Genomic DNA, 25744 nt, shown 5'->3' with positions numbered 1-25744 from the left:
AATATATATAACTTTCTTTATCTTTCTTTGGACCATTTTAAAACTTTAATATTTTGTTTTAAATTGTAGAATAAAGATGAATTTGATAAATTTGTTCAATTCAAAATAAATACAATTAAAATTTTAGCACATATTGTACTTTAATATTAATCAGTACATGAAAATACGCCATACGATAAAAAAGGAAGAAGTGGGGTTATATTATGCATGTGTGGGGTACGTATGCATATACACTCACTTTACCATGTTGGCATCATTCCGCGCTACAACGAAAATTTGAAAGTTGTCCGTTGGATGTGTAGTAAATTGTCAAGAAAATAAAACAGTGTTATCGTCGTAAAAGTGTAAAAATCGTAAAAAAAAAATGCAGAACAATTCGACTAAACGCAGATCATCTTCAAATCCCATAAGAATTTCTAGTATAGATAAAGTGGATAAGAGTTTAATTAAAAATGATACAAGAAAAACGTTTTCAGTAAAGACGAAAACTTCTTTTTCTACTTCTGACGTATCTCATATTCCCAGACCTCGTATGAGAAGTTCTTCTTGTGATTCAGAGAAAAATAGACTTTCCACCTTAAAAAATACTGGTAAAATGTTATGATATTAATATATAAATTATATATAATATATATGTAGGGATTTGGTATTTCTACTCCAGAAATACCAAAGGTATTTGTATATTTATTTTATATTTCATATGGGTGAACATAGAAATGAGTATAAATTAATATATTTACTTTAATTGAAATTAATATATATACATGTATCTAAATTTATATAAGACCTAGTAAATAGTACTTTATTAAGTAATAGATATTTATCAAATATTTGTTATTAATTACACAGGCAAAAGCATGCTTCATCTGCCAACGACTCCAGCCACACCATCAAACAGCAATGTCCGTAAGCATAATATGATGAGTTTGTCAACTGGTCGAAGAACGCCATCAAAAGATCGAGCAAGTAACATCGGTGCTAAAGGAGCTCGTAAAGATACACGAACTTTGCTAGATAGAAATTATCAAGCTCAAATGCTACATAAAATAGACAGTTATATTCACGAAATTCAATGTTCTTCTATGTTAAACAGTAATGGCAGTTTGAAACCTATTACATTGAAAATGTTTGTTGAAGTATCTGATTTATTGGTAAAACTTATAGATCCTAAGCAAACTTTAACTCTTGCCAATTATATAGAACAATTACCAAAAACTGCTAAGAAATTGCATTATCCTGGAATGATTTCCAAATCGTTGTTAAAAACAGCAAATACTCCTCATTCTTGGCCTTATGTTTTGGGCTGGTTATGTTGGTTGGTCGAAGTTTGTCAAATTAAAGATTTGGCATATAATAGCTTTCAATTAGATAATTTGCCATTTATAGGTACGGAGCAACAAATGAAAGATAATAGAAATTCTTTCTTTTTTATGCTAAAAATCTATGCTGCTTGGAATAATGAAAACCTTGATGAAGAAGCAACTCTTGTCAATGAATATTTGCAAGATATTGAAAAACAGTATGGAGTTACTGAAAATGATTTAGCAGAAGCATACGCTGCTCTAGATAAAGAAGAACTCAGCTTACAAGAGACTGAACGACAATTAAAAGATATTGATACAGATGTTCAAAACTTAAAGGATGTTTTAATGTCTCTTGAAAAAGATGCAGCTAAACAGTCTAATGATATAAAAGCACAAGAAGAGTACATTAAGAATCTTAATATAGAAAAAGAACAATTTCAGATTCAAAATAAACGTTTCTATGAAAAAATTCAAATACAAAACAAGCAATATAAAGAATTACTTTCAGTAATAAAAGAACAACCAATGTCTAAAAGAGAAAAAGAAGACATACTTAATAAATGTTTGGAACTTAAAACTTATATACAACAATTTGATGAACATTTGAAAGATATGCAAAAAGACATATATAAATTGGATATTAAAATAGCATCTGTAAATAGCAATTTAAACAAAATAGTTTTAAATTACAATCAAGAAATATTTAAACATTTTGGTAGTGATACTAATATAGATGTCGAAGAACTTAAAATGCCAGAAAAAGATATGCTAGATCCGAATATTATGGATAATTTAAATAGTAAAGCTAATTTGATGAATGAATTAAAAGATGGATGGATTAAAAATTTAACTAAATTGGAATCTTATATAGAAGCTGATACAAATAAATTAGAACTTTTGCAGAGACAAATGAAAACTTTAGAGGAAGAAAATGTAATTTTACATAATAAATTAAAAGATAAAAAAGCTCATATCAATGATTGGAAAAATGAGGAGAACACATTACGAGAACAAATACAGATATTGCAAAATGAAATACAAAGTTATAAGGAGATGACTCCTAATTTACAAGGTGTTACGAGTGAATTAGAAGAGTTAAAAGAAAAATTAGATGCTGTAAGGAGAAGAAAATTGTACATTGAACAAAATGGGAAAAGATTTTTGAAAAATTATATGAAACTTTGGGTGAACATAGAAATGAGTTGCATAAAATTTTAAAAAAAGATTAACACTGGTCATCATGATACATTATTAAAATATTATCTTTTTGTATATATATAATAACTCATGAAAGTATTTGAACACTTACCTTGAAATATTTTATTAATAATAATATAAGTATATATTACATTATACTTACAGAAATATTATTTATACTGTATAAATTCTGATTTATGACTGACAAATAGCTTTGTTTTCATTGATTCTTGTATCGTATTTCTCTGTGTTTAAATACTTTTGTGATTTCAGCAATCTATAATTTTGTAAGAAATAATTCATAATTATTGTATATATATATTTCGATTTACTCGAAACATTACTTATATAATTTAAAAAGAGTCATATCTACTTATAATGTAAATAATATTTCTGCAAGTATTATATGATATTGTATAATATTGTATAATATATTGTTTAAAATTTTAAAGCGTTGTAGCTGTGTCTCTTTTTGTCTTACTTTCTTTCTCTTTTCAAATTGTGAAAATTTTGGCGCTCGCTGGCACGTTGCAACACAAACGCCATCTGTAGGTTACACCAAAGAAACATATAGTAAATCGAATAACGCGTGCTTTTCCCTGCTTCCTATAATACATTTCGAAACTAGTTCCACCAAACTAAGATATTACATATCAATAAAAATTTATATAAAAATGACATATGTGAATAAGATTTAACGTTTTAAAAATCTAATTTTATTAATTTTTAATATTCTACGATATAAATCGATTTTACAACTATTAATAGGTTATCCCTAGTTTGTAATTATTTTATGTTGGTAGCGTAATAATAAATATAGATAGAAAATTTATGCAAACGTATACGATCGGATAACTTTGACAATAAAAATATAAATAAGATTTTATATATGTCAAATCGGAGAAATTGAAATAAATAAGCATACGTGCATTTGTTGAATTTTATATAAATGGTCGATAAGTCTCAATTTGATGAAAAATCGAATTTTCCTATATATGACAACTTTTGAAGAATTATGTACATAATATTAATATTATAATAATATAACTAACAGATATATATATATACTTATTATACGGTACGTGTTTAAATTAAATAAATTAATATTTATAATGAAATATGTAAATGTTTTTCAAACAACTTTGAGGTTATGATCTTTTATATTAATGTGAAGTAATATGTGTGTGTGTGTATATATATAGATTTTAAATTATTATAAGAAGCTTTTAATATAAAAATAATATATGTGATCATATCCTACAATTGCATAATGTGACAATAATGAATTTAAAAAGTTCATATTTTTTTAGTTAAGTATAGCAATGATTTATAAGCCATTGCAAGCCAACGAGATTAACTTTACTTTTAGAATGTTTACAAATGTTAATGTAGAAATACTTAATTGATGCTAAACATTCATTTCATATTTAAAATAAATTTCTTTTTTTAATAATAAGCTTAACACCATTAAATAACGTATTGGTGTATGACTGTTGAACAATAAATGATATTTTTTATTATATTGAGCTAATCAATTTGGCAAATGAACAATTAATACATAAATTCAATTAATATTTTTTATTTTTATCACATAGAAGTACTTTTGTTTTATTAAAATTGTTTCTCTTTTTGTTTTTTTTAGTATAATGAGCAATAAAATTGAAGAGACATGTAAAACTTTGGATCAATGTAATGGATATTCTTCGGATAACATTCAGAACCCTTCAGATAACCAGGTATTACGGATTGTTTTATTTTAATGTAAATATGATGAAATTTAACAAAATGTGAATCTTTTTGTTTCTATAGCATATATTTCAAAATGCATTCCCTAGCAAACTTGTATTAGATAATTATAACACGATATTAGAAGTAAAAATAAAAAAAAAAACTTCTAAACCAGCTGAAAAAATGGTCAGTAGTACATATAACCGTGAACAAAATACCGAAGAAAGACAAAGATCTAACGGAGAGCATCGTCAAAATTGGTTGCAAGATTTACAGGAACATACTCGACCTTATTTAAAGAAAAATTTGCAAAATTTATCTTCCAAAAATCAACATACGAAAAAAATATCTTCCTCTGAATGTAAAGACAATAAAAAACTTTCGACTCCTCAACAAAAATTAAGATATAAAAGTAATGTAAGTAAAGATATAACAAGAGAATAATGAAAATATTACAAACGTCGTTGATAATAACTTTTTTGTTTATTTAATTATTCCAATTTAAAGAACCAACAATTTCTATCGTTATAGAGTTTTAATAAACAGTTGGATGAAGTACCAGTTAAACAGGTTCCTTTGCAAAAAGTATCAAAAGAACATGTGAAAAAATCTCAACAAACGGGATTTTCATCAAGCAGCGCGTCTACAAAATGTATAAAATGTACTAAATCGGTTCTCGTTATTGACGAAGAAGTTCAATGTGGTGGAATATTTGATTCCTCGTATGGTCAATATAATAGTCTTAATCCTGTTCGAACATTGGGATTTTTGATGAAAGAATTAGAACGTTTAATAAAAGATGAGGAATCCAGCATAATTCTCACGAAAATGGAACAAATGTTAATTCGTATACCAATAGAATTTACAAAGTCAACAACAACAACGGTACGTTAATGAAAATACAAATGTTAACCCTTTAACATTCTTTGATATCGACACTTTGAACAATGTAGGTATCTTGCATCATATAGCATAATAATTGTGTGCAACATGCAAGTTGATGTATAAATTTCTGTAATAGGATTTACATGTATTAACTCCTCATACAATACTTGATGAAAAGACTGTGGAAATAGAGAAAATGTGTAAACAAGTGAATACCGTATGTGGATCTTTACGCGAAGAACGAAATGCTTTAAAACGGTATATAGATATATTATTTTTATTGAATAACCTTATACAATGTTCCCTAATTTTATATTATTTTAGGGATGTTGAGAAACATTCTAAGCTTCTAGAAGAAGCTCAGCGCAAACAATTAGACTCAGAATCTACTATATCAAAATTAAAAGAACAATTAAACGAAGCATTGAAGACAATAGAAAGTAAAGATGAAGTAATATCAGAATTACAAACAAAATTAACAGAATTAAGAACAGATTTGAATAAACAAATAGAGCTTACACGACAGAGTCATTTAGAATTACAAAATGTAATGCTGGAAAGGGACAAATTGTCGGTTATAAATTCTCATAAAGACTCACAATTTAACGAATATCATCATAATGTCATGAAGTTAGTATTATAGATAATAAATATATTATTATAATTGAAGAAATAAAACTTGTTAAATGTAATTAATATTTAATTTATGATTTTTAGGGAATTCCAAAATGAAATAAAAGATTGGTTAGATTTGTTTAAAGAAGCTATTATCAAAGAAAAAAATGCAAACTTACATGGTTCATTAGTACAACATGGATTTTCTTGTTCTTCACCTTCTCCAACATCTTCCGATCGATCTAATATTCCTACATCCTGGAATGGTTCATTGGAAGTGTCTGTATCTTTAATAGATGATAAGAAAAAAAAGGCAACATCTAAAAAGGGCAACTTATTAATTCCATCTTACAGTAGAATAACAGAACAAGATACGGCAGAAACTATAATGGAAGAGATTAATGAATCAAAGAATAATAGGGACTCTTCACAATTAGAATTTATTAGTTTACCTCCTGGGGAATCAACTTCATTTCGATCTTATAAAGATCAAGAATGTTTAGATGAAAGTGGTATCAATAAAGATAAAGATTATTTGTTTCCGTCCAAATCTAAATTATCTGATTGTGTTCAACAATTTGTTGATGCTGATTCTACAAAATCTAGTGTTCCGTGTATTAATGAAAATGACAATGAAAACAAAACATATAAAAAACATTTGTCCAAAATTCGAAAAACATTACAATTCGATAATAAGAACAAAAATCATGATAATGAAAGTATAGAAGATAGTTGTACATTTAGAGAAACTAACGTATCAGGTGATATAATAACTTCCAATATAAGTGAACGATTTGAAGCTATGTTCGATGAAGTTCGACGTAAGCCTAGAATTTCTGTCAATGTACCAAGTCCACCACGAAATTATCCTCATCCGGATTGGACCGATAGTACTTTACCTAGTAGTGTTAGTGTCGATTCCGAATTAAATATTGATCAGCCTAATATTATTTGATCTTGTATTTTTATATTGTGTTTCTATTTTATATATATATATATACCTCTTTATATTTTTATATCAAAACTAAACTGAACTAATATTTCTTATTTATAACATTTTCATCTCTGAAATGAGAATATACCCCCCTATAAGGTTGTGTAGATATATATATATATATATAATATGATATATGATAATGAAAAATAAATATTAGAGAGATAAATATACATATATAAATATATATAAGTATTTTAAAGAAATACTTTTTAATAAATGAACATTCGACATTTAATTTTATTTAATATGAATTATCATAAATCAAAGCATTATATTCCGTTTGAGTTAACTTTCAAGACTCATTATTATCCATTGCAGAGATTTATTATATTGAAAAGAAAGATATAATAAAAATAGAAACATAACGTGTTATATGGTAATAACTGAAAAAAAAAAAAAAGAAACAAACATTTAATGAATTAATTCTTTTGATTGTGTTTAAATTTTATTACATCAAACTTTATTTTTTAATATATGATATATCAAAAAGAGAATCGTGTGTGTAAGTTTAAAATTGTACATGTACTTATTTTTTTTTTGTTTTGTTTTTTTGTTTTGTTTCGTTTCGATTGAAAATTTATTTTATAAATATATATTTTCACGTGGTTTTATATTTAATATATCCTGCGATTTATCTAAGTATAGCGAAAAATTTTCTTGAGAAAAATCTTCTTTTTGTGCAAATTACAAAATAATAAAGACAGCTTTATATTGCTCGACAAATGTTATATACGATACGATCAGTGAGATAGGTCCACTTTATTTATTATTATATTATCCCAAAATTTGAATAGATCAATCGAGAAATATAAATTTTCGTTTTTTTTTCTTTTTCTACTTTTTTTTTCTTTTTTTTGTTTAATAGAACCAATTTATATTCGTTTTAATATTTTAAAGTTTTTTTTTTTCGAGATTAATTAGATAAATGTAATCGGAACTATATTTAAAAAAAAAAAAATGGTAATACTTTTGGTCGAGACTAAACGATAAATAAATTCGTTTAACTCGACGCTCAATCGATTGTCATTGATGAAAATAATTTGTTGTTGTTGTTGTTGTTGTTATTATTATTATAATGAAATATATATAATGTATTATTATTATTATTAGATCTTGTTTAAAAAGTCTAACGCTATGCGGAATTAAGGTAACAAATATAAGTTTGACATGAAAAACCAGGTGTATATATATATATATTTTTTATCACATATGTATATATACAAGTAAAGTATAATACTTATATATAATATTTTGTAAGTCTTAATAGGATTAAAAGGGAACATTTTTAGTACAAGTAAAACATTCATCGATTTTGAGCGAAGACGTCTTTAAATACATACGCGTTTTTCCAATAAGCGTGTTAAAAAAGTACACATGTGTCCTGTGTGTGTGTTTGTGTACCAATTTTTTTTTTTTTTTTTTTTTTTATACAACGAAACTGGATCTTCATGATTTCCACTGATCGAAGAAGAAGAAGAAGAAGAAGAAGTAGAAGTAGAAGAAGTAGAAGAAGCAGAAGAAGAAGAAGAAGAAGAAGAAGATGTAAACGTTCGACTTTTTTTTTGTTGTTGTTTTTTCTTTTCACACAAATCGCATATTATGAAACAAAATTACGGTACAAACGAATTAACGAATGAAAATGGTTGGTATCAATACGAAATGGAAGGAAGGAGACTGTCTTCGCATTTTCTTAGTTTCGATAAAAATGCGATAAAACGCGAAATATATTGTATATTCGTTTAAAACCATTATTTATACACATTCCCCGTTTCACGATGGAATCTTCCTCGATGAATATTCACGCATTATATATATATATATACGTATATATATATGTAAGTATATACACAAACATATACATACATGCATACATATACGATATTTTCTTCATCTTTCCTTTCTAATCTTTTTTTTTCTTTCTTTATTTATTTATTTATTTATTTATTATTTTTTTTCTTCTTCCTTTTTTCTTTTTTTTTTTAAATCTATCGTCAAAATTTTATATTTTGCCCGTTTGTTTTGTGTGTAATCCTTCGACATTTATCTTTTTTCTTTTTTTTCTTTTTCCTTCTTTTCGCTCGACAATTCGTTGTGATTCGTGTTGATTTTCGTTAAAAATTTTTACGTTTGAAAAATTTCAATAGGCCATCGATTAAATTAAATGCTGATTATGAAAGATTCTCGAAGGAGTCGAAGAAAATTCCTACGTATTTTGGTTTCAAGTTCATTTTCTTTTCAATTTTTTATTTCCGTTTTTTTTTCTTTCTTTTTTTTTTTTTTAATTCTTTTTTTGAAGTTTTTTTTTTTTATTTTCTCTTCCTTTTTCTTGCTTTCTTTCTTTCTTTCTTTCTTTCTTTCTTTCTTTTGAATACTTAAACTTTCCTCTTCGCATACGTATACTTTCACGTACATTTAAATTGTACGTACGTTATTTTTATTTTTACTTTTATTTTTACTTTTATTTTTACTTTTATTTTTATTTTTATTTTTATTTTACTTTATTTTATTTTATTTTATTTTATTTTATTTTATTTTATTTTATTTTTTTCCTTATCTTTACGACCTTACACGGACATAATATCTGATGCATTTTAAAAACATAAATTTTATTTTTTTTTCTTACTTCTCTCTGTCTCTCTCTCTCTCTTTTTTTTTTGTTTTGTTTTATTTTGTTCTTTTGCTTCCATTTTTTTTTTTTTCATCATCATGATCATCATCATCATCACCATCATCGTCATTCATTATAGCCTAACGATGGTTTTTAAAATGGCTAATCCTACGTATCCTTTATTTCATTTGTTTCTTTGTTATTTTATATTTCTTTCCCTCTCTCTCTCTCTCTCTCTCTCTCTCTCTTTGTTTCTTGTTGTATGTATAATAATATTTCATATTTTTATAATGATCGCGCGTATAGAGAATATAGAAAAATATGTGTCTGTGTCTGTGTATGTATGATGTGTAAATATGTTTATGTGCAAGATAGAAATATGACAAAAATGAAAGAAATGAAACGTTCATTTGAGAGAGATATATAGATTTTTTGCAATAAAAAATTTCGTATACTTATGAAAAATCAAACTAAACAAATACATAAAGTGAGTGTTATACGTAAAATTGTACAACAGTTATTGTTTAATTAAATTTTTCATTGAAAACTATTCATATTAATATCAAAACTCACATTTCATAAAATAACAAATGAACATTGTTTAATATTTCAAGTATATATTATTAAATACATGTGTGTGTGTGTGAAACAGTTAAACTCATGAAATATGTAATAAAGGTATATTAAACGTATTTATTTAGAAATTATCCTTCATACTAAATACACTACATATCGATCATTTTTAAGCAAAAAAATTTAGCAAAGGTAACAATATACAATTTTTAGTGACACTCACTTTATATATGTATATATATATATGTGACGATGACATGTGTTGTTTGTGTGTACATTTGTGTGTATGTGTGGTACGGAACAAGGATTTACAATAAGTGTGTCGTTATCATATTTTTGTTCTTTTTCCATCTTCTTTTTTGTTGCTACGAAAATCAAAATAACGATTTATAACAATAATAATAATATTAATAATAATAATAATGAATAATGAATAAATAAATCAAATCGATCGAACGATATTCCGAAAATTACCAAATCGAAGAAGAAGAAGAATTATTCTGTTCTATTGCTTCTTAATTTTTTGCATTTTTTTTTTCTTTTCTTTTTTCTTTTTTTTTCTTTTCTTACGCATTCTTTTTCGCTTATTAACGCTCATTCACACATTAATATTGAATATTGGCTTTTAAATTACACACCGAGATTAATCGGGAAACAATCTTTGATTCTTCGTTGATATAAAAACATCTTACCTCTCTCTCTCTCTCTCTTTCTCTCTCTCTCTCTCTCACTCACAATTTCTCTCTTTCTCTCTTTCTTTCTTTCCTAAATCGTACGCTATACATATAATACAAAAGTGATCGTTTTACGTGCACGTTGCAAATTAATGCTTTTTTTTTTAATTTTTATTTTTATTTTAAATTTTTATTTGTAATTGTAATTGTAATTTTAATTTTATTTATTTACTTACTTGATAAAATGTTAAAGAGCGGCGTTTTTCGCTAAAACGAACGAAATCTTGTATTTACCATTATTTAAAATTCTTACTTTTGTATCTCTGTACTTTTACTTTTATTTTTTCTTTCTTTCTTTCTTTCTTTCTTCTTCTTTTCTTTACAATTGCATTTTTATTATTTTTTTTCTCTCTCTCTTTCCTTTTAACGATGCGCCGCCATTTTGAAATACACTGTGTCGTTGAGAAGATAGATATCATTTTACAATGAATAAAATATCGAATGTGTAAAATCTCTCTCTCACACTCTCTCTCTCTCTCTCACTCTCTGTGTTACAACGATGCTGATGTTTATTACTTTTTTTTAATTTATTTTTTTTTTTTAATCTCAACGATATTAGATTTTTTTCGCACACACACACACACACACATATATATATAAATATATACATATATGTATATATGTATATATATATATTCTAATTTTTATTATTATTATTATTATTTTTTTTTTTTTTAAATCGATCACGACCAACGCACGATGTTTCATTTCATTTCTTTTTTTATTTTTTTCACGATGATGCGAAATATTTCTCTCCCTCTCTCTCTCTGTCTCTCTCTCACTCTTTTTCTCTCTCACTCTCTCTCTCTCTCTCTCTCTCTCTCTCTCTTTTCGATTAATTACGAAACATACTCGTTTTTTTCAAGCCTTGTTTATTTTTTTTTTTCTATATTGAATATTATTTTTGCAAGGAAAATAAAATAAAAAAGAAGAATAGTTTTGAGTGTATTCTGCAAAAAGGAGTTTAACTTTGATAGATTTGTTGTTGGTTGTGTGTTGTGTGTGTGTGTTTCTTTCTTTTTGTTTTTCTCTTTTTTTTTATTATTATTATTATTATTATTATTCATTTCTTTTGATTGTGACATTTGAATATTCAGTTTTTTGTTTGTATTTTTTTTCTCATGAATTTTGATTGAGCGTTATAGGGCATCTCATCATCATCATCATCATCATCATCATCATCATCATCATCATCATTATCATCATCGAGAAGAATAAATAATTACACAATATTTTTTCATAGTAAATAGTAATTTACATTAACAAAATAATTGTGGGATCTCTTCGCATTTTGTTTTTTTTTTGTTGATTAGAAAAAGGGGGTCGGTCGTTTTAAAATTTTCTTTTGTTTCTCTTTTTCAACGAAATGTTCGATAAATCTAACAAACAAAAAAAAAACACGAAGATAAATTGTCCTAAAATCTAAATAGCGTGTCCATTTGTAATATGCGTGTATTATGCACGGTGTTGTACATATGTGTAGATGTATATGTGTATGTTTGTATGTTTTTTTTTTTAAAGTCGGCACATGTCATATGATGAGTTTTTTTTTTTATTATTATTTTTTATTTTTAGAAGAAGAAATCGTGGTGCACTTTTTTTTTGTTCTTTTTTTTTTGTTTTTTATTTTTTCATTACAAAACGGCGACGCTTTTTTCTCTCATTTCTCATTTTCTCTCTCATTTCTCATTTTTTTTTCTTCCTAATTTTATTTTATTTTATTTTATTTGGTTTAATTATTATTATTATTATTATCATCATCAACAAATTTAATTCCAATGATAAAAAGAAATAGAAAGAAAACAAATTGTCAATTTTTATTTAATAATGAAACACAAGAAGCAGCAAAACGTCACCGTTTTTATACAATAGACAATATTCGCTATTTTCTTTTTTTTTTTTTTTCCTTATTTTAATTGTTTTTTTTTTCTTTCCTTTCATTACAAATTACCGTATAATGTAATGTATAATAATAATAATCATAATCATAATAATATAATAATAGTAATAATAATAATAATAATAATAATATATTACAATAGACGGTCATATCGAGTAAAAATTGTAAAACCATGTGTGTGTGGTGATGAGTCCATTAAAATGAATCTAATCGACTCGAATTATCCTAAGTAATTAGCATTTAACTATTTTATACGTTTCGAATATAGCTCAGATATATCGGAAGTGATAGTGGGTTTGCTGTAAAAATAAAAATTTAACATTTGTCATCTTGAGGTTGCGTATGGAAGGACATGTTTTATTGTTTATTGTACGTTATATACTGCTTTGTTCGGTGTAAAAATATAAAGCATTTCGATTACAGACTTCGTACGCAAGGTGCCATTGTTAATGAACATAAATATTACTTTTTTTTTTTGTTCCTGGCTATTATCGATATCTCTCTCTCTCTCTCTCTCTCTCTCTCTCTCTCTCCAACTCATTCATTCTCTCTCTCTCTTTCACATTTGATAATTTCTCTTCTTGACACTGGGTTTTTATCGATGAAAAACAAAAGTAAAATACAACGACAAAAGGATCTATTGTAAAACGAATGTAAAATCAAGTGTGAATGATGCATAATGATGCATAATGATGCTTTTTTTTCATACAATTTTGAATAATTCTTATACGTAAATAATATCATGAGATAAAGAAAGTGAATAAAAGTAGTGCAAAAGAAAGAAAGAAAAAAAAACAAATATACAATAATATCGGTAATATAAATTTGTTGTTGTTGCCCAGTTTCAAGGAGCGATATTTGAAAAATCATCTTGCCATCTCTTCTTTCAATCTTTTCATTTAACAATGGCGCCCAGGCTATGGAGTTAATAATTGCTTCTCTGTTTTTTTTTTTTTTATGTGGTAATGATAACAATATGCATGTATAACAAATGTATTTTAAAAACGGTTTCGCTTGTGGTATTACTGCACTCTGTAACAAATAAGATATCGTCATTCAACTGGTGGCGTATTTTTATTATCAACAAGGGCTCCGGGGGTTATTTATTTTCTTTTATTTTATTTTATTTTATTTTTTTTCTTCTTCTTTATATCTTGGGACACATACTTTTTTTTTCTTATCGTTTTGCTGCAATTATACTTATTTTTATTTTATTCTTCTTTTAAAAACACTATGCACTTCCCGTTTCGTGCGCCAAAAGGACTCTACGCGCATCCCATTGTTTTTTATTGTTTTTTATTATTTTTGACATAATTCATGGTATATATAATAATAATAATAATAATAATAATAATAATAATAATAATAATAATAATAATAATAATAATTTTCATCGATTTTATAGCACAAGAATAATAATAATAATAAAAATGGGTTATGGTCCTTTGGGCGCTTCAACAAGAGGACAGAGCAGCGAAAATCCCCATCATATCTTTTATCTATCGCCATTTTTTTATTTCTTATATATATAATATATATATATGTATATATAATATATAAAGAACGCTCGTGTTTGTCACACTGTAAAAATTAACGAATCTGTGGTACCATGTGGTCCTGTATATATATATACACACACTATACACCTAGTGTTTCTTTGCTTTTCCCACTTTTTTATCATCTCATTTCTACAATTTTCATCATACATCTTCTCTCTCTCTCTCTCATTCCCTTATTACCTTTTATTTACTTCATTCTTCTCTCTCTCTCTCTCTCTCTCTCTCTCTCTCTCACTTTCTTTCTTTCACTTTTTTTTTTGTTTATATGCCGTATACCGAGAAATATTCTTAATACCGTTACTAAATGTTTAATTTTAATATATTGTGTGATTAATCTTTTTTTTTTTTCCTTTCTTTCTTTTTTTTTCTTTCTTCTTCTTCTTTAGCGTGCGGTTGACTAAATCCTGTAGTAAGTAAAACTAGAGATCACTTGGAAAAAATGACGTTTTTATTTTATTTTATTTTATTTTACTTTACTTTACTTTACTTTATTTTATTTTACTTTATTTTACTTTATTTTACTTTATTTTACTTTATTTTATTTTCTTTTTCATTTATTTATCCCCCTTCTCTTTGTTTGTTTGTTTGTTTTTTTTTTCTTCAAAGGGAGATAGATAAATGAGAATATTTCGTTAATATGGGCTACCTTTATTCTCTCCTTAAAATCGTAATTTATCGGACACGACGCGACATTTTATTTTTCTTCTTTTTTTTTTATTCCTTTTTTTTTACCTTTTCTTTTTTTTTTGAAAGAAGCGGCGCAAGGAAAGTGTTAATTCCATCTGTTTATCCTATCTCTCTCTCTCTCTCTCTCTCTCTCTCCATTTTTTGTTTGTATTTTTTCCCTTTCTTCCTTAAAATTTAAGGATATTTTGATATCTTTTCCTTCCCTTCCCTTCCCTTCCCTTCCCTCCCCCTACTTTTTCTTCAAAAGAGACCAATTGATATATTTACTTTGCATATGTGCAATTATTCTGCTGTCTCTTTCAATATTTTCCTTTTTCTCTAACTATACTTTGTCCTTTCTTTCAAACAAATTATTAGAGAAGAAAGAAATAAAAACAAAGTTCTTTAAAAAGAGATGCGAGAGATCCAAATCGAAAAATGTGTCGTCGTCTAACTGTAGAAATTAACCAATGGAATGTTTTTTTGGTTTTGTTTGTTTAATAATAATTAGCTTCTGTTATTTTTGGGTTTTTTTTTTTTCATGCAGATTTTTCGTTTACCTGTCTCTCTCTCTCTCTCTCTCTTTTCTCTCCCTCACCTTTTTTTCTTTTGTTCAGTTTTTGTAATTTTATCCTTATTTACTATAATATTTCGTTTATGCACACTTTATACGATTCCTCGCGTTTTTATGGCGGTCCCCTCGCGTGTTCAACTTCGATCGATTCAAAAATGTTGTTTATTATGATAAGTGTATGATGTAAGTAATGTGTATGTGTAGTGTTTATTTTTTTTTGTTTATGTACGTGAGTGTGCGTGCGCGCGCCCTTTCTCTCTTTCTCTCTCTCTCTCTCTCTCTCTCTCTCTCTCTCTTATACACACTCTCTCATTCTCTCTGTCTCCCTCTCTCTCTCTCACTCACTCACTCTTACTATTTATTTTCGCTTTCATTTTTCATCATGTTGTTTAATTAAATACACAATAATAACATTGCGCATCGTACGCGTGCAATCCTCACGAGGGACACCGTCTTATCGATGATAATAATAATAATAATTAATAATAATTAATAATTAATAATAATAAAACATAATTAATGATATAAACATTACGACGCGATCGAAAAAATTGGATAACAATCTGGATCGTTGGAGGCACGTGAATTTTTGGTAATTTGATTTTAATTTCTTTTTTTTTTTTTAATTTTATTTCCTTTCAACATTTATATTCTTTAAAAAAAAAAAAAAAGAAAAAATTCATTGCTGCTTCCCATCGATCGAGATCGTTTGAAATTTTATTTTTTTTTTTTTATTTTACTTCGTTTTTATTTTCTCTCTCTCTCTCTCTCTCTCTCTCTCTCTCCTTCTTAATTTTCCTATCGCGAAAATCTTATCCGTAAGTTTTTTGTTTGCGGCAAAAGACGTTTTTATTTTTGGTAAAACAGTCATTTTAAAATGTAATGTTTTTTATTAATTATATTTTATACTCTTTTTTTTTCTTTCTTCCTTTCTTTTTTTTTTTCTTTTTTTTTTATTACTTGTCTGTCTCTTTCTCTCTCTGTTTATTTATTTATTTATTTTTTTTTTCTATCTCGTTTTGTTTCCCCCCGCCCCCATCCCACCCCTCCCTGTTTATTTTTTTCTCTTTCTTTCTTTCTTTCTTCTTCTCGCAATCTCAATCTATAATAAGTCACACTGAATTACGTATTCTTCGGTAGAGCGTGTGGAAGATGCTCACTTATATAAAGTTTCGGAGCACCTATCCGCAATATCCCCTTTTTTTATTTTATTTTATTTTATTTTATTTTATTTTTTTCTTTATTCATGTACACATATGTAATTATATTATGTACTTACGTGCGTGCTCGATGATAACGACCACGATGACGTTGATAATGATTTTACACCTTTTTTTTTCTTCTTTTGTTTTGTCTTTTTTTTCTTTCTTTTACTCTGCCAAACCATAATAATAATAATCATTATTATTATTATTATTATTATTATTATTATTATTATTATTATTATTATTATACTTAAATAATAATAATAATAATAATAATTATTGTTATTATTAGGATGTTGTTTATCGAATCGAGCCTCTTAAAATTCGCGATTTAAGATTTTCTCTTTTCCCCTTTTTTTTTTTATTATTTTTTCTTTTCATTTTGTTTAGTTATTTATATATAAGTATTTTTTGTTTTGTTTTGTTTTGTATGGTTTTTTTTTTTGAATGAAAAACCGGACCAGCTACGGTATTCCTGTTTCTTTTTGTTTGTTTCGTTTTTATTTTTATCTTTTTTCTTTCTTGTTATTTTTTCATTAATTAATTAATTAATTAATTATTATTATTATTATTATTATTATTATTACTACTCGCTCTTTGAAAAATCCCAAAAAATCTTTGAAAATGAATCAGTTTATTGGGATCAGAGGAGTAATCGTTTCTATGCTGATATAATCGTGGCCATAAAAGCCATGCGGTTATTAACCAGCCAATCACAGTTAACCGTTTCTGCACTCTGCAATTTTATTACGACAACATTTTTCTTTCGTTTCTTTACCCTTTTGTGCGTCATCGTATCAATAATAATTTCACTTTATTATTAACGAATTGCAGAATGCGTTTGATTATCTTATTTTCGTTAAACGAAGTATATAATACTCTTTGTGAAGAGAATTATTACAAGTTATTTCAAATTTTGAATCGTACGTTTGCGAAAGCATCGAAACCTTTTGTACACTTTTACATTTTATCCCCTCCCCATTTTTTTTTTTTTTTACTATTTTCCTTAACACTAGATATACCATCATTATCAGTATATACCTATTTCTATTGCACCAGTCAAAATGACTGGTTTATACAAAAAGAATGCTGTTTGAGCTTTGTTTCCAGTCTTTATTTTCTACTTTTACAAAATAAAACCCCAAAATGTTTAGCAATAATAATTGTAATAAATAAATGATAGATTTATAGACATTTGTAAATAACAAAACGATTAATTATTTAAAAAAATCAAAATGTTACATGAAGTAGACATTTTCAATTAAAAATGGCCGGACATCAGTCAAAAAATGACTGATTTGGTATATCTAGTGTTAACAGTTGTGTGTTTTGCGATAAAAGTAAAAAAGAGTAAAGAAGAAGATGTAAAAAAGTTTACGACTCAAAGATCGTATTCGTGTTTAAAAAAAAAAATGAAAAATGAAAAATGAAAAATGAAAAATGAACAAAGAAAAGAAAAGAAAAGAAAAAAAATTTCATGTAAAAATGTTGAGACGAGAGAGAGAATACAAACACAACAAACATAACACTTCATATCTTTATCCCGTGTACTTTCTTTCAAATATAAGAACGCTATTGAAATTGGGACATAAAGAGAGCGCATTGGAATAAAGTAGGTACGTTGATCCTAACCTAACCTTTCCTAAGCATACCAAAGAAATATAAGAGATGTTGTATGACTAACAACGTGTGTGTGTGTGGGTCCCCCCCCCCCACCCACAGAGATAAATTCGTGATAAATTAAAGAAATATAATAAATGGGAATCTTTTCGTATAATCTAGTCGAATATGAAAAAGAATATAAATATATACGAGAATAAATATCTTGAAATAGGTATATTATATCAGTCAACACCATATTTAATAAAGATTTATCGATTTTATCGATAGTCCTGAAGTAGTCGACTAACTTCATGGCGTAGAAAATTATCATGTCGCGTTGTGCGCGCGCATCGGTACAAATTCACTCTCGTCATTGTTTTTTTTTGGGTTTTTTTTTGTTGCCTAATAATTTCCAAAATATCAAATAAATAATATACAATCTCACGCATACACACAGCAGACAGACAGACAGACAGACAGACACGTACGAGAAAAATGGAAGAGACAAAGAAATTAATGAGATGATCGTACGGATTTTGAAATAAACGATTTGAAATAAAAGTGCACGAGAAATGGCACTTGATAGCCCATGTACGTATTTTATATTCGATTACGAATGCCTGTAAGAAGAAAAAGAGAGAAAGAGAGTAAAAGAGTGAGAGAGATAAAGAAAGAAAGAAAGAAAGAAAGAAAGAGAGTTGATCGTCGTCGTGGTGTCGTCGTGCTCTCTTCTTGTTCTCTACCCCCCTTCTCCCCCGTACCACCATCACCACCACCATCACCACTACCACCTTCTACCACCTCTTAAAAGTTTATTTCCACTCTCTGATCGCGCCCTCCTTGGGTTGCTACTGGCAATGGTGTATGGTGGAGAGCAAGAAAAACGCTTGAACGCCGATTCGAAGGTCGACAGGCGTTTCATTGGCGTAGCAGGTAGCTTTTACGTTAAAAAAAAAAAAAAAAAGGAAGAAAAAAGATCTCTCAACATATAAACACTGTTGGGGAAGAATCCATCGTATATTTCTACGAAAGTATGTAGTAAGATCACATAGTAATCGTCGTATATTATGATTTAATACTAAAAATCATAATCGTGATTTAATTATCTTTTTATTTTAGCCCCCCCCCTTTTCCTCCATTTTTGTTTGATCTACTGGGTTAGCAAGAATGTAATTTTGGCTTGCGCCAATAGACAGCGTTATGTTTGTTTCGTTATTTTTTGGTTGATGTTAGAATTTGTTTCTTTTGAGGTTTGGTAGTTGACACTTTTAAGTTGCTATTGAAACAAACTTTGTGTAATTTTGTTTACAACTGTTAGTTTAGAAACAATTGAGTTTAACTTTACACTAGAAAACCGAGATTACTTTCTTGCCAACCCAATATTTGAATACTACGAGCAAATGATTGAACCCTTTGTATTCGGCATGAAATATAGAATAGTCTTCTATGAAGTTGTAGCAGTAGAACAACAAATAAACAAAAAAAAGATCAAAAGTAACCGTATAGTTTTGCACTGTATCGTTATTTTTGAATAAATAAAAATAAACAAGAATGTCTTGGAAGATTTTTCCTATTAAATTAGATAATACGATTAATCTAACGGGTCTAACATTTTGAAACTCGTTGAATTTCGTCGTGCTCGTTTTAAATATCTCCCGTTATGCATTGCATAACTCTTGTTGTGTAGTATACACGCGTATGTATTTGTGTGTGTGTGTGTGTGAGTTTATGGGGCGGCCGGTCGGTCGTGGAAAAAGAAAAGGGAAAGGAAGAAATGAAGAAAGAAAGAAAGAAAGAAAGAAAGAAAGAAAGAAAGAAAGAAAAGAGGAGAGCCGTGAACGGTCGAGGGACAAGCAAGAAAAACAAAGTTCAAGCAGGAAGTGGCTCGCCTAAAAAGAAAAGCCTTCTCTCTTCTCTCTTTCTCTCTTTTTCTCTTTTTCTCAGTAGCGCTCGTCCATGGCGAACAAGCTGAGTGGAGTAGTAGGCCAAGTGGAAGGAACTTCCTTCGAGTGTTGCTCCTTTTCTTCCGAGACAGACGAAGAAAAAGAGATGAAACAAGATGAGAGAGAGAGAGAGAGAGAGAGAGTGAAAAAGGTAAGGTGGTATCTTTTATTTCGTTCGAGGGAGTAACAGTCAGCCGGTATTTCGCGGACGCAAAATAAAGTATAAAGGGTGTTTGGTGCGTCGTTTGGTATATCGCGTACAAGAGTGGAGGAACCTTCCTTCTTCATCTTTTATTTTCTCTACTTTGGATCGTCGTCGTAGTCGTCGTTCCCCCATCTTTTTTTTATTTTCTTTTCTTCTTTTTCTTTTTTTTTCTTCTTTTTCTCTAATCCCTCTCACAGTTTCTCTTTCTTGCTTCTTCCCAAGTGGTTGGTGATAGTGGTAGTGGTGGTGGTGGTGGTGGTGGTGTTGCTGCATTCACTCTCTCCCACCTTCTCCTCTTTCTCCTCCTGCTTCTTTTTCTTTTTCTTCTTCTACTTCTTCTTCTTCTCGTTTTCCACGATATCTGCCAGACCCCTCAGACTTCTTTCCCCTTCTTACTCTCTACTCCATTGGGCTCGCGCAGACGTTTCTGCCAGACGGGACGAGTTCTCAACTTCCTTGCATTTTCGTGTCTTCCGGAAATCAAAGGGCTCTCTTTTTCTTTATTACCCTCGTTCTATCGTCAACAACTTTTCTTACTCGATGTTTTCAAAATATCTCATTTTCCCTCCCCCCCCCACATCAACACACTTTTTTCCCTTTTTTTTCTGTTTTTTTTTTTTTTTTTTTTTTTTTTTTTTTACACAGATCCTGATCAAATTATTACTTTCTCCCTATTTTTGATTCTTGTTTTTTTTTTGGTTGTTGTTGAAATTATACTTTTTTTTTCTTTTTTGTACAGGATTATTTCTCAATCGAATTCGTATAAGACGATTATTGAATTAATCAACGAGAAGTATACGTATGTATACTCGTATATTTCATTTATGTATATGTATGTATATGTACGTCGTGAAAAATTAAGAATGCGAATAATTATGGAAGTTAACGAGCAACGACGATGACGATACGATGATGACGACGACGAAGAAGAAGCTTTAATCGAATTAGTTATGGAGAAACGCGATCGTATCGTTCATCGAGCTTGGAATGGCACATAATTCGATCACGATCGTATAAAATTATAGAGGTTATAGAGTGTTCGCCTTTGATCGTGTACGCCTAAAGGTATCACATTGAAATATGAATTTGCATGACCGACGATCCACCACCACCACCACCACCACCATCACCAATTCTTCTATTCTACATATCATCGATCGAGTATATCAACTTTTTTTTTTTCTTTTTTTTTTTTTTTTGCATGAAAGGAGACGACACGATGAGAGAGGCGTTTTTCACTTACCTACGCATATTTTCGATAAAAAAAAGAAAAAGAAAAAGAAAAAGAAACAAGAAGTAAATGAGGATAAAATATATTTAAAGATATTGATCGATGTCTCACATTGCGATGCAGCACATTCATAATAAAATGCGAAATTTTATTCGTCTACTTTTTTATTAATCTTAGTTTCTTGACGATTCATAAAAACGAAAATGTGCGAATAAAGGAACAACGAAACGTGAAGATCTAAACCCGGACTCTCTCCGAGAGCCATTCGTAAAAGCCGTCGCGACAGTCGCGTCGTGCCAAGTTCGCGAACCTTGAACCCTTCTTTCGATCTCGTTATTTCAGCCCTGGACCTTTCTTTCTACTATACGTTTATTCTCGTTTATTCGCGATTCGTTTCGCGATCATAAAATATGTATATTTATATATGTATTCGCATATATATCTTGACTTTTTTCTTTTTGTTTGCATATGATACCACCTATTAATGTTGTACTACTATAATGTATTTGCATTACGTAAAAAGAGAATTCGTTGATAAATTACGAAATCAATTTTATTTAAATTTCTACACTTGTTTTATTCGTCGCGAATTCACGATGTGTTTCCTGACCTAACGCAACACTTTCTATCTTTCATTTCATTCACAATTTTCTTTTTGGTATCTTACTTTTCTTTCTTTCTTTCTTTCTGTCTGTCTCTCTTTTTCTTCATTCCATTTGTTCTTTCTACCAAAAGAAAAAGAAAAAGAAAAAAAAAACGAAAAAGAAAAGAAGAAAAAGAAAAAAAGGAACAAACCATCGAAAGGTATCAATGTAGAGTATATTTATTTGTAAAAATGGAAAGAAAAGGAACGAAAAAAGAAAGAAATAAAGAAAGAATTGGGTGCAAGCAGAACGCAAAGTGATAACTCCAAGAGGAGTTAGTTCTTTTCTCTCATCGAAAAATGTCACACTCCGAGCGATTGAGAAAAAGAAAGAGATTGAGAAACGCTGTTGTGTGGAACGAGACGAGTCGGCTCAAGGCCGCACGACGGTCCCACTCCCCCGCCAGTCGAGTCAAGGGCGTTAGCCCCCACCGCTAGGCCCGGCCCGGCTTGGTCTGGTCCGGCCCAGCCCGGTCCGACTCGACTCGAAGCCACATAACCAGCCTGCTTGCTTGCTTGCTTCTTCTCTTTCTTCTCATTTCTTTTTTTCTTTTATTTTATTTTATTTTATTTTCTTTTCTTTTATTTTATTTTCTCTTCTTTGCACCTATGCATGTCCTCTATGTGTGTTCTATGTTAAGGTACTGTATCCATATATATCCATGTACCCTGTTGGGGTTGTCTTTCTTTAACTTGCACCTATGATTCTTTAAATCTTCTTTTATTTGTGATTATTTTTCATCTTAAAACTCTTATTATCATTTGATTATCTTTTCTATATTTTCACCTTTTAATTATACTTTATATTCTTCTTTGATATTTTTACTTTTATTTTAAACAATTTCATCAAATACGTTTTATAATTGGATGATGGACTAGGTAAAAATAAAAGAAATTGAAAAGTAACATTGTGATTAAATGATTAATTGATAAAATAAAATGTTGTCTATTTTACGACTTATTGTTCAGAATTACAATTACCAACATAATTATATATATATATAATGTACAATATAAAAAAGAAAAAGATGAACGAGACGAAATATGTAGTTCAAGTTGGGAACCCCTGACATTCATAGGTTAATATAATCTTTAAACGATTAGAAGAGAGAGAATCTATTGATGAACAAATTAAAAGTCATTGTTAAATTGTTACCAATATATTAGCGATGAAAATTGGTCTCAATATACTTGTTTAAAATAATCGTATCGATGAGAAAATATTTAGGGTGTATACATATGTAGGTATATAACGATCAAAAGAGAAGTTAGGAGAGAAGGGAAGAAATATATAGAAGATGTTAGTGGGATGATCATGGTTGGGTGTGCAGCGCGATATCGTAGCGTGTTACTTCTCCTTGGCTGGATCCTCTTCCCTGGACAACATTCTTCGTCTCCAGTACGAGTCCCAACGGGTTTTCGGGCATGCGCGATGATCCATCATCCTTCGCACCATACCGATGCCTCTGCTCGTTCTTCTTATCCTTCGGCTTACGTTTCGCGGCTGAACGTGCAACTATTCTCTGGCAAAGCAAACGTTCTGCCCTCCCAACCAAGATCTCTGTCTCTTTCTGTTCTTTTCTTTTCTTTTCTTTTCTTTTCTTTTCTTTTCTTTCCTTTCCTTTCTTGCTTTTTCTCACCCGTCATATTCCCCACCTCCGCATTTTTACCTTTTCTTTTCTTTTCTTTTCTTTCTTCTCCTACTCAAATCGTCAGAAAAGAACGACAATCCATCGTCCGTTAAACTCGCCAAATAATGACAATGATTAAGCCTCGTTCACACCGTTTCTTCAAATGATCGAGAGATAAAAAATCGATATCGGCTAACTTCATCCTGTTAAACTGTTATTTCGCGTCGCTGTACGCGCGCATCGTAACCATATTCATTCCTCATCATTTATTATGTCTCTAACGCGCCAAAAAAAGTACAACTTCAAACAACAAATGTACTTATTAATAATTTTGTAATTAAGATTTCAGTGTCTAATATTTATATACGATATAATTATTCGCATTTTTTAAATGACGTATTTTATCTTTTTCTCTAAAAATGTTCGCGTCATTCCGTGGCATTCGTGGCATTATGACACTGCCTGATCGATGGCAAATGGTCATCAACAAAAATGGACAGTACCTAATTGAATAAATCTTATATTTTTAAGCAAAAATTTGGAATTGTCAATCTTTATTTAAAATCCGTAATTACTTTTAGCTGCCAACCCAATAGAATCTTTTTTTCTGACAATGAGCAATGAAAAAGATTGATTTCTCATCGTTGCTTGCTCGAGATAACTTAAAAGTCTAAATTATATTTGATCATTTTGATCGTGTGTTCTCGTTTCTTCTTGCATCATCGAACACGACGAAGGTGGACTATCCGAGCGCTTCGTACGTGTTCGACTCCATTCAAGGACACAATATTCAGAAACCGAAAGTGCGATCACGCGAAAATCTAACGCGTCTCACCGAACCGGTCTAACCGGATTCGTCGTGCGGCTGGTTAAGGTGGTACGCGACGATTGGCGAGCCGCGTAAACTCGTTCCTCGTCATTTTTGGCAATAACTACATTAACGCGCTTCTTCTTCTTCTTCTTCTTCTTCTTCTTCGCTCGTTCTAACCACAAAGAACGCGAACGCTAACGCTAACAGAAGTCTAAGTCTTTATGGCCAAGTTTTACAGCAGAAAGACTAACGTAAGGAAATATCTTCTATCTATTTCTAAATAAGAAATTCTTTCTATTTCCGCCATCTTAGGACATTTACAATATTTGTCAATATATTGTGCTATTAGGGGATATTATTTTTCATTAACAGTCACGTGCATAATTTTTGACAAATGTTCTTTTACTTCTTCCAAGTCTTTTCAATTGTAACTATATAAAGTGGTGTCTTGAGTTTCGATGGATGCTTATTTCAAAGCTCTTATCTCTCCTTTTTCTTCGTTTCTTATCTCTTGTTGTTCTGTTAGCGGGCGCGCGCATACGCGCATAAGCAAGCAAGCAAGTAAGCGAATGAACAGAGGGGGTCACGCATCTCTATTGGATTTATCGACGCGGCAAACTTCGAACTAGCGATTTTTTACTATTCCTTTATTATCTCTTTCTCTTTCTTTCACTTTGAATGAAAGAAATTCTCTTTCCATTGTCCTCTTCTTCGTGATATCGAATATTAATAATACAATTGACGTGAAATTTATTCTCTTTTATAATTTCACTTCCATCCCCTTCCCTTTCAACCTCCCACTCCTTCTATTTTTCATTTATTCGCTCAACGAATAAGAAAAAAGATCTTTTCGCAAGTTTCTTTTTTATTCCCTTTTTTCTTCTGATATCTGTTGATCTCTTTCTCTCTCTTTCTTTCCATCGTCCTCCATTGTCTCGTAAACTGAGACATTATTTAATTCGATTTACTTCTTCGCACACTTTTCTAATCATTTTTTTTTATTTCAGAACACGCCAAAGTCCTATCAAAATTTGTTCTCTACACGCTGCAATGTTCTTAAACTTTTTAAATCGAACTTTCGAGTCTATTTACTTTATTGTTAGTCTATGACGATCTTTTTTCTATTTTCTTTC

The 25744-nt window shown here is 29.2% G+C and overlaps 3 protein-coding genes across 6 annotated transcripts in view; 2 read left to right on the top strand and 1 right to left on the bottom strand.

The window, feature by feature from the left end:
- The first annotated feature begins 21 nt into the window (after nucleotides 1-21).
- Nucleotides 22-4362, top strand: Ndc80 (kinetochore protein Ndc80). Its single transcript, XM_015322358.2, is given in 4 exon segments — nucleotides 22-590; nucleotides 850-2460; nucleotides 2463-3579; nucleotides 4144-4362. Coding segments are annotated over 3 exon segments (1908 nt in total). The 5' UTR covers nucleotides 22-364; the 3' UTR covers nucleotides 2534-3579; nucleotides 4144-4362.
- LOC107067129 (uncharacterized) overlaps nucleotides 3440-25744 on the top strand; it is a 25596-nt gene continuing 3291 nt past the window's right edge. Inside the window, exons 1-7 of one of the 2 annotated variants that reach the window (XM_015322354.2) lie at nucleotides 3440-3579; nucleotides 4144-4237; nucleotides 4311-4646; nucleotides 4761-5114; nucleotides 5251-5372; nucleotides 5439-5744; nucleotides 5832-25744. The exon at nucleotides 5832-25744 is cut by the window's right edge and continues 3291 nt beyond it. In XM_015322354.2, the coding sequence (XP_015177840.2) occupies nucleotides 4148-4237; nucleotides 4311-4646; nucleotides 4761-5114; nucleotides 5251-5372; nucleotides 5439-5744; nucleotides 5832-6684 (2061 nt within the window). In that variant the 5' untranslated portion in view covers nucleotides 3440-3579; nucleotides 4144-4147 and the 3' untranslated portion in view covers nucleotides 6685-25744. Of the gene's footprint in view, nucleotides 3580-3828; nucleotides 4238-4310; nucleotides 4647-4760; nucleotides 5115-5250; nucleotides 5745-5831 lie in introns of those variants that run through there. The other variant, XM_089170718.1, reaches the window with a different exon arrangement.
- LOC107067045 (uncharacterized) overlaps nucleotides 7902-25744 on the bottom strand; it is a 67579-nt gene continuing 49736 nt past the window's right edge. For all 3 annotated transcript variants that reach the window (XM_089170714.1, XM_089170716.1, XM_089170715.1), the window contains one exon: nucleotides 7902-25744. This exon is cut by the window's right edge. The gene's annotated coding sequence lies outside the window, so the exon portion shown is untranslated.

This window comes from Polistes dominula, unplaced genomic scaffold (genome assembly GCF_049000335.1).
Source record: "Polistes dominula isolate Pdom_NZ unplaced genomic scaffold, Pdom_raw_medaka contig_79, whole genome shotgun sequence".
Classification (NCBI taxonomy): Eukaryota; Metazoa; Arthropoda; class Insecta; order Hymenoptera; family Vespidae; genus Polistes; species Polistes dominula.
The sequence above is the reverse complement of the archived record's forward strand: the minus strand, read 5'-3'. Positions and strand labels throughout refer to the sequence as shown.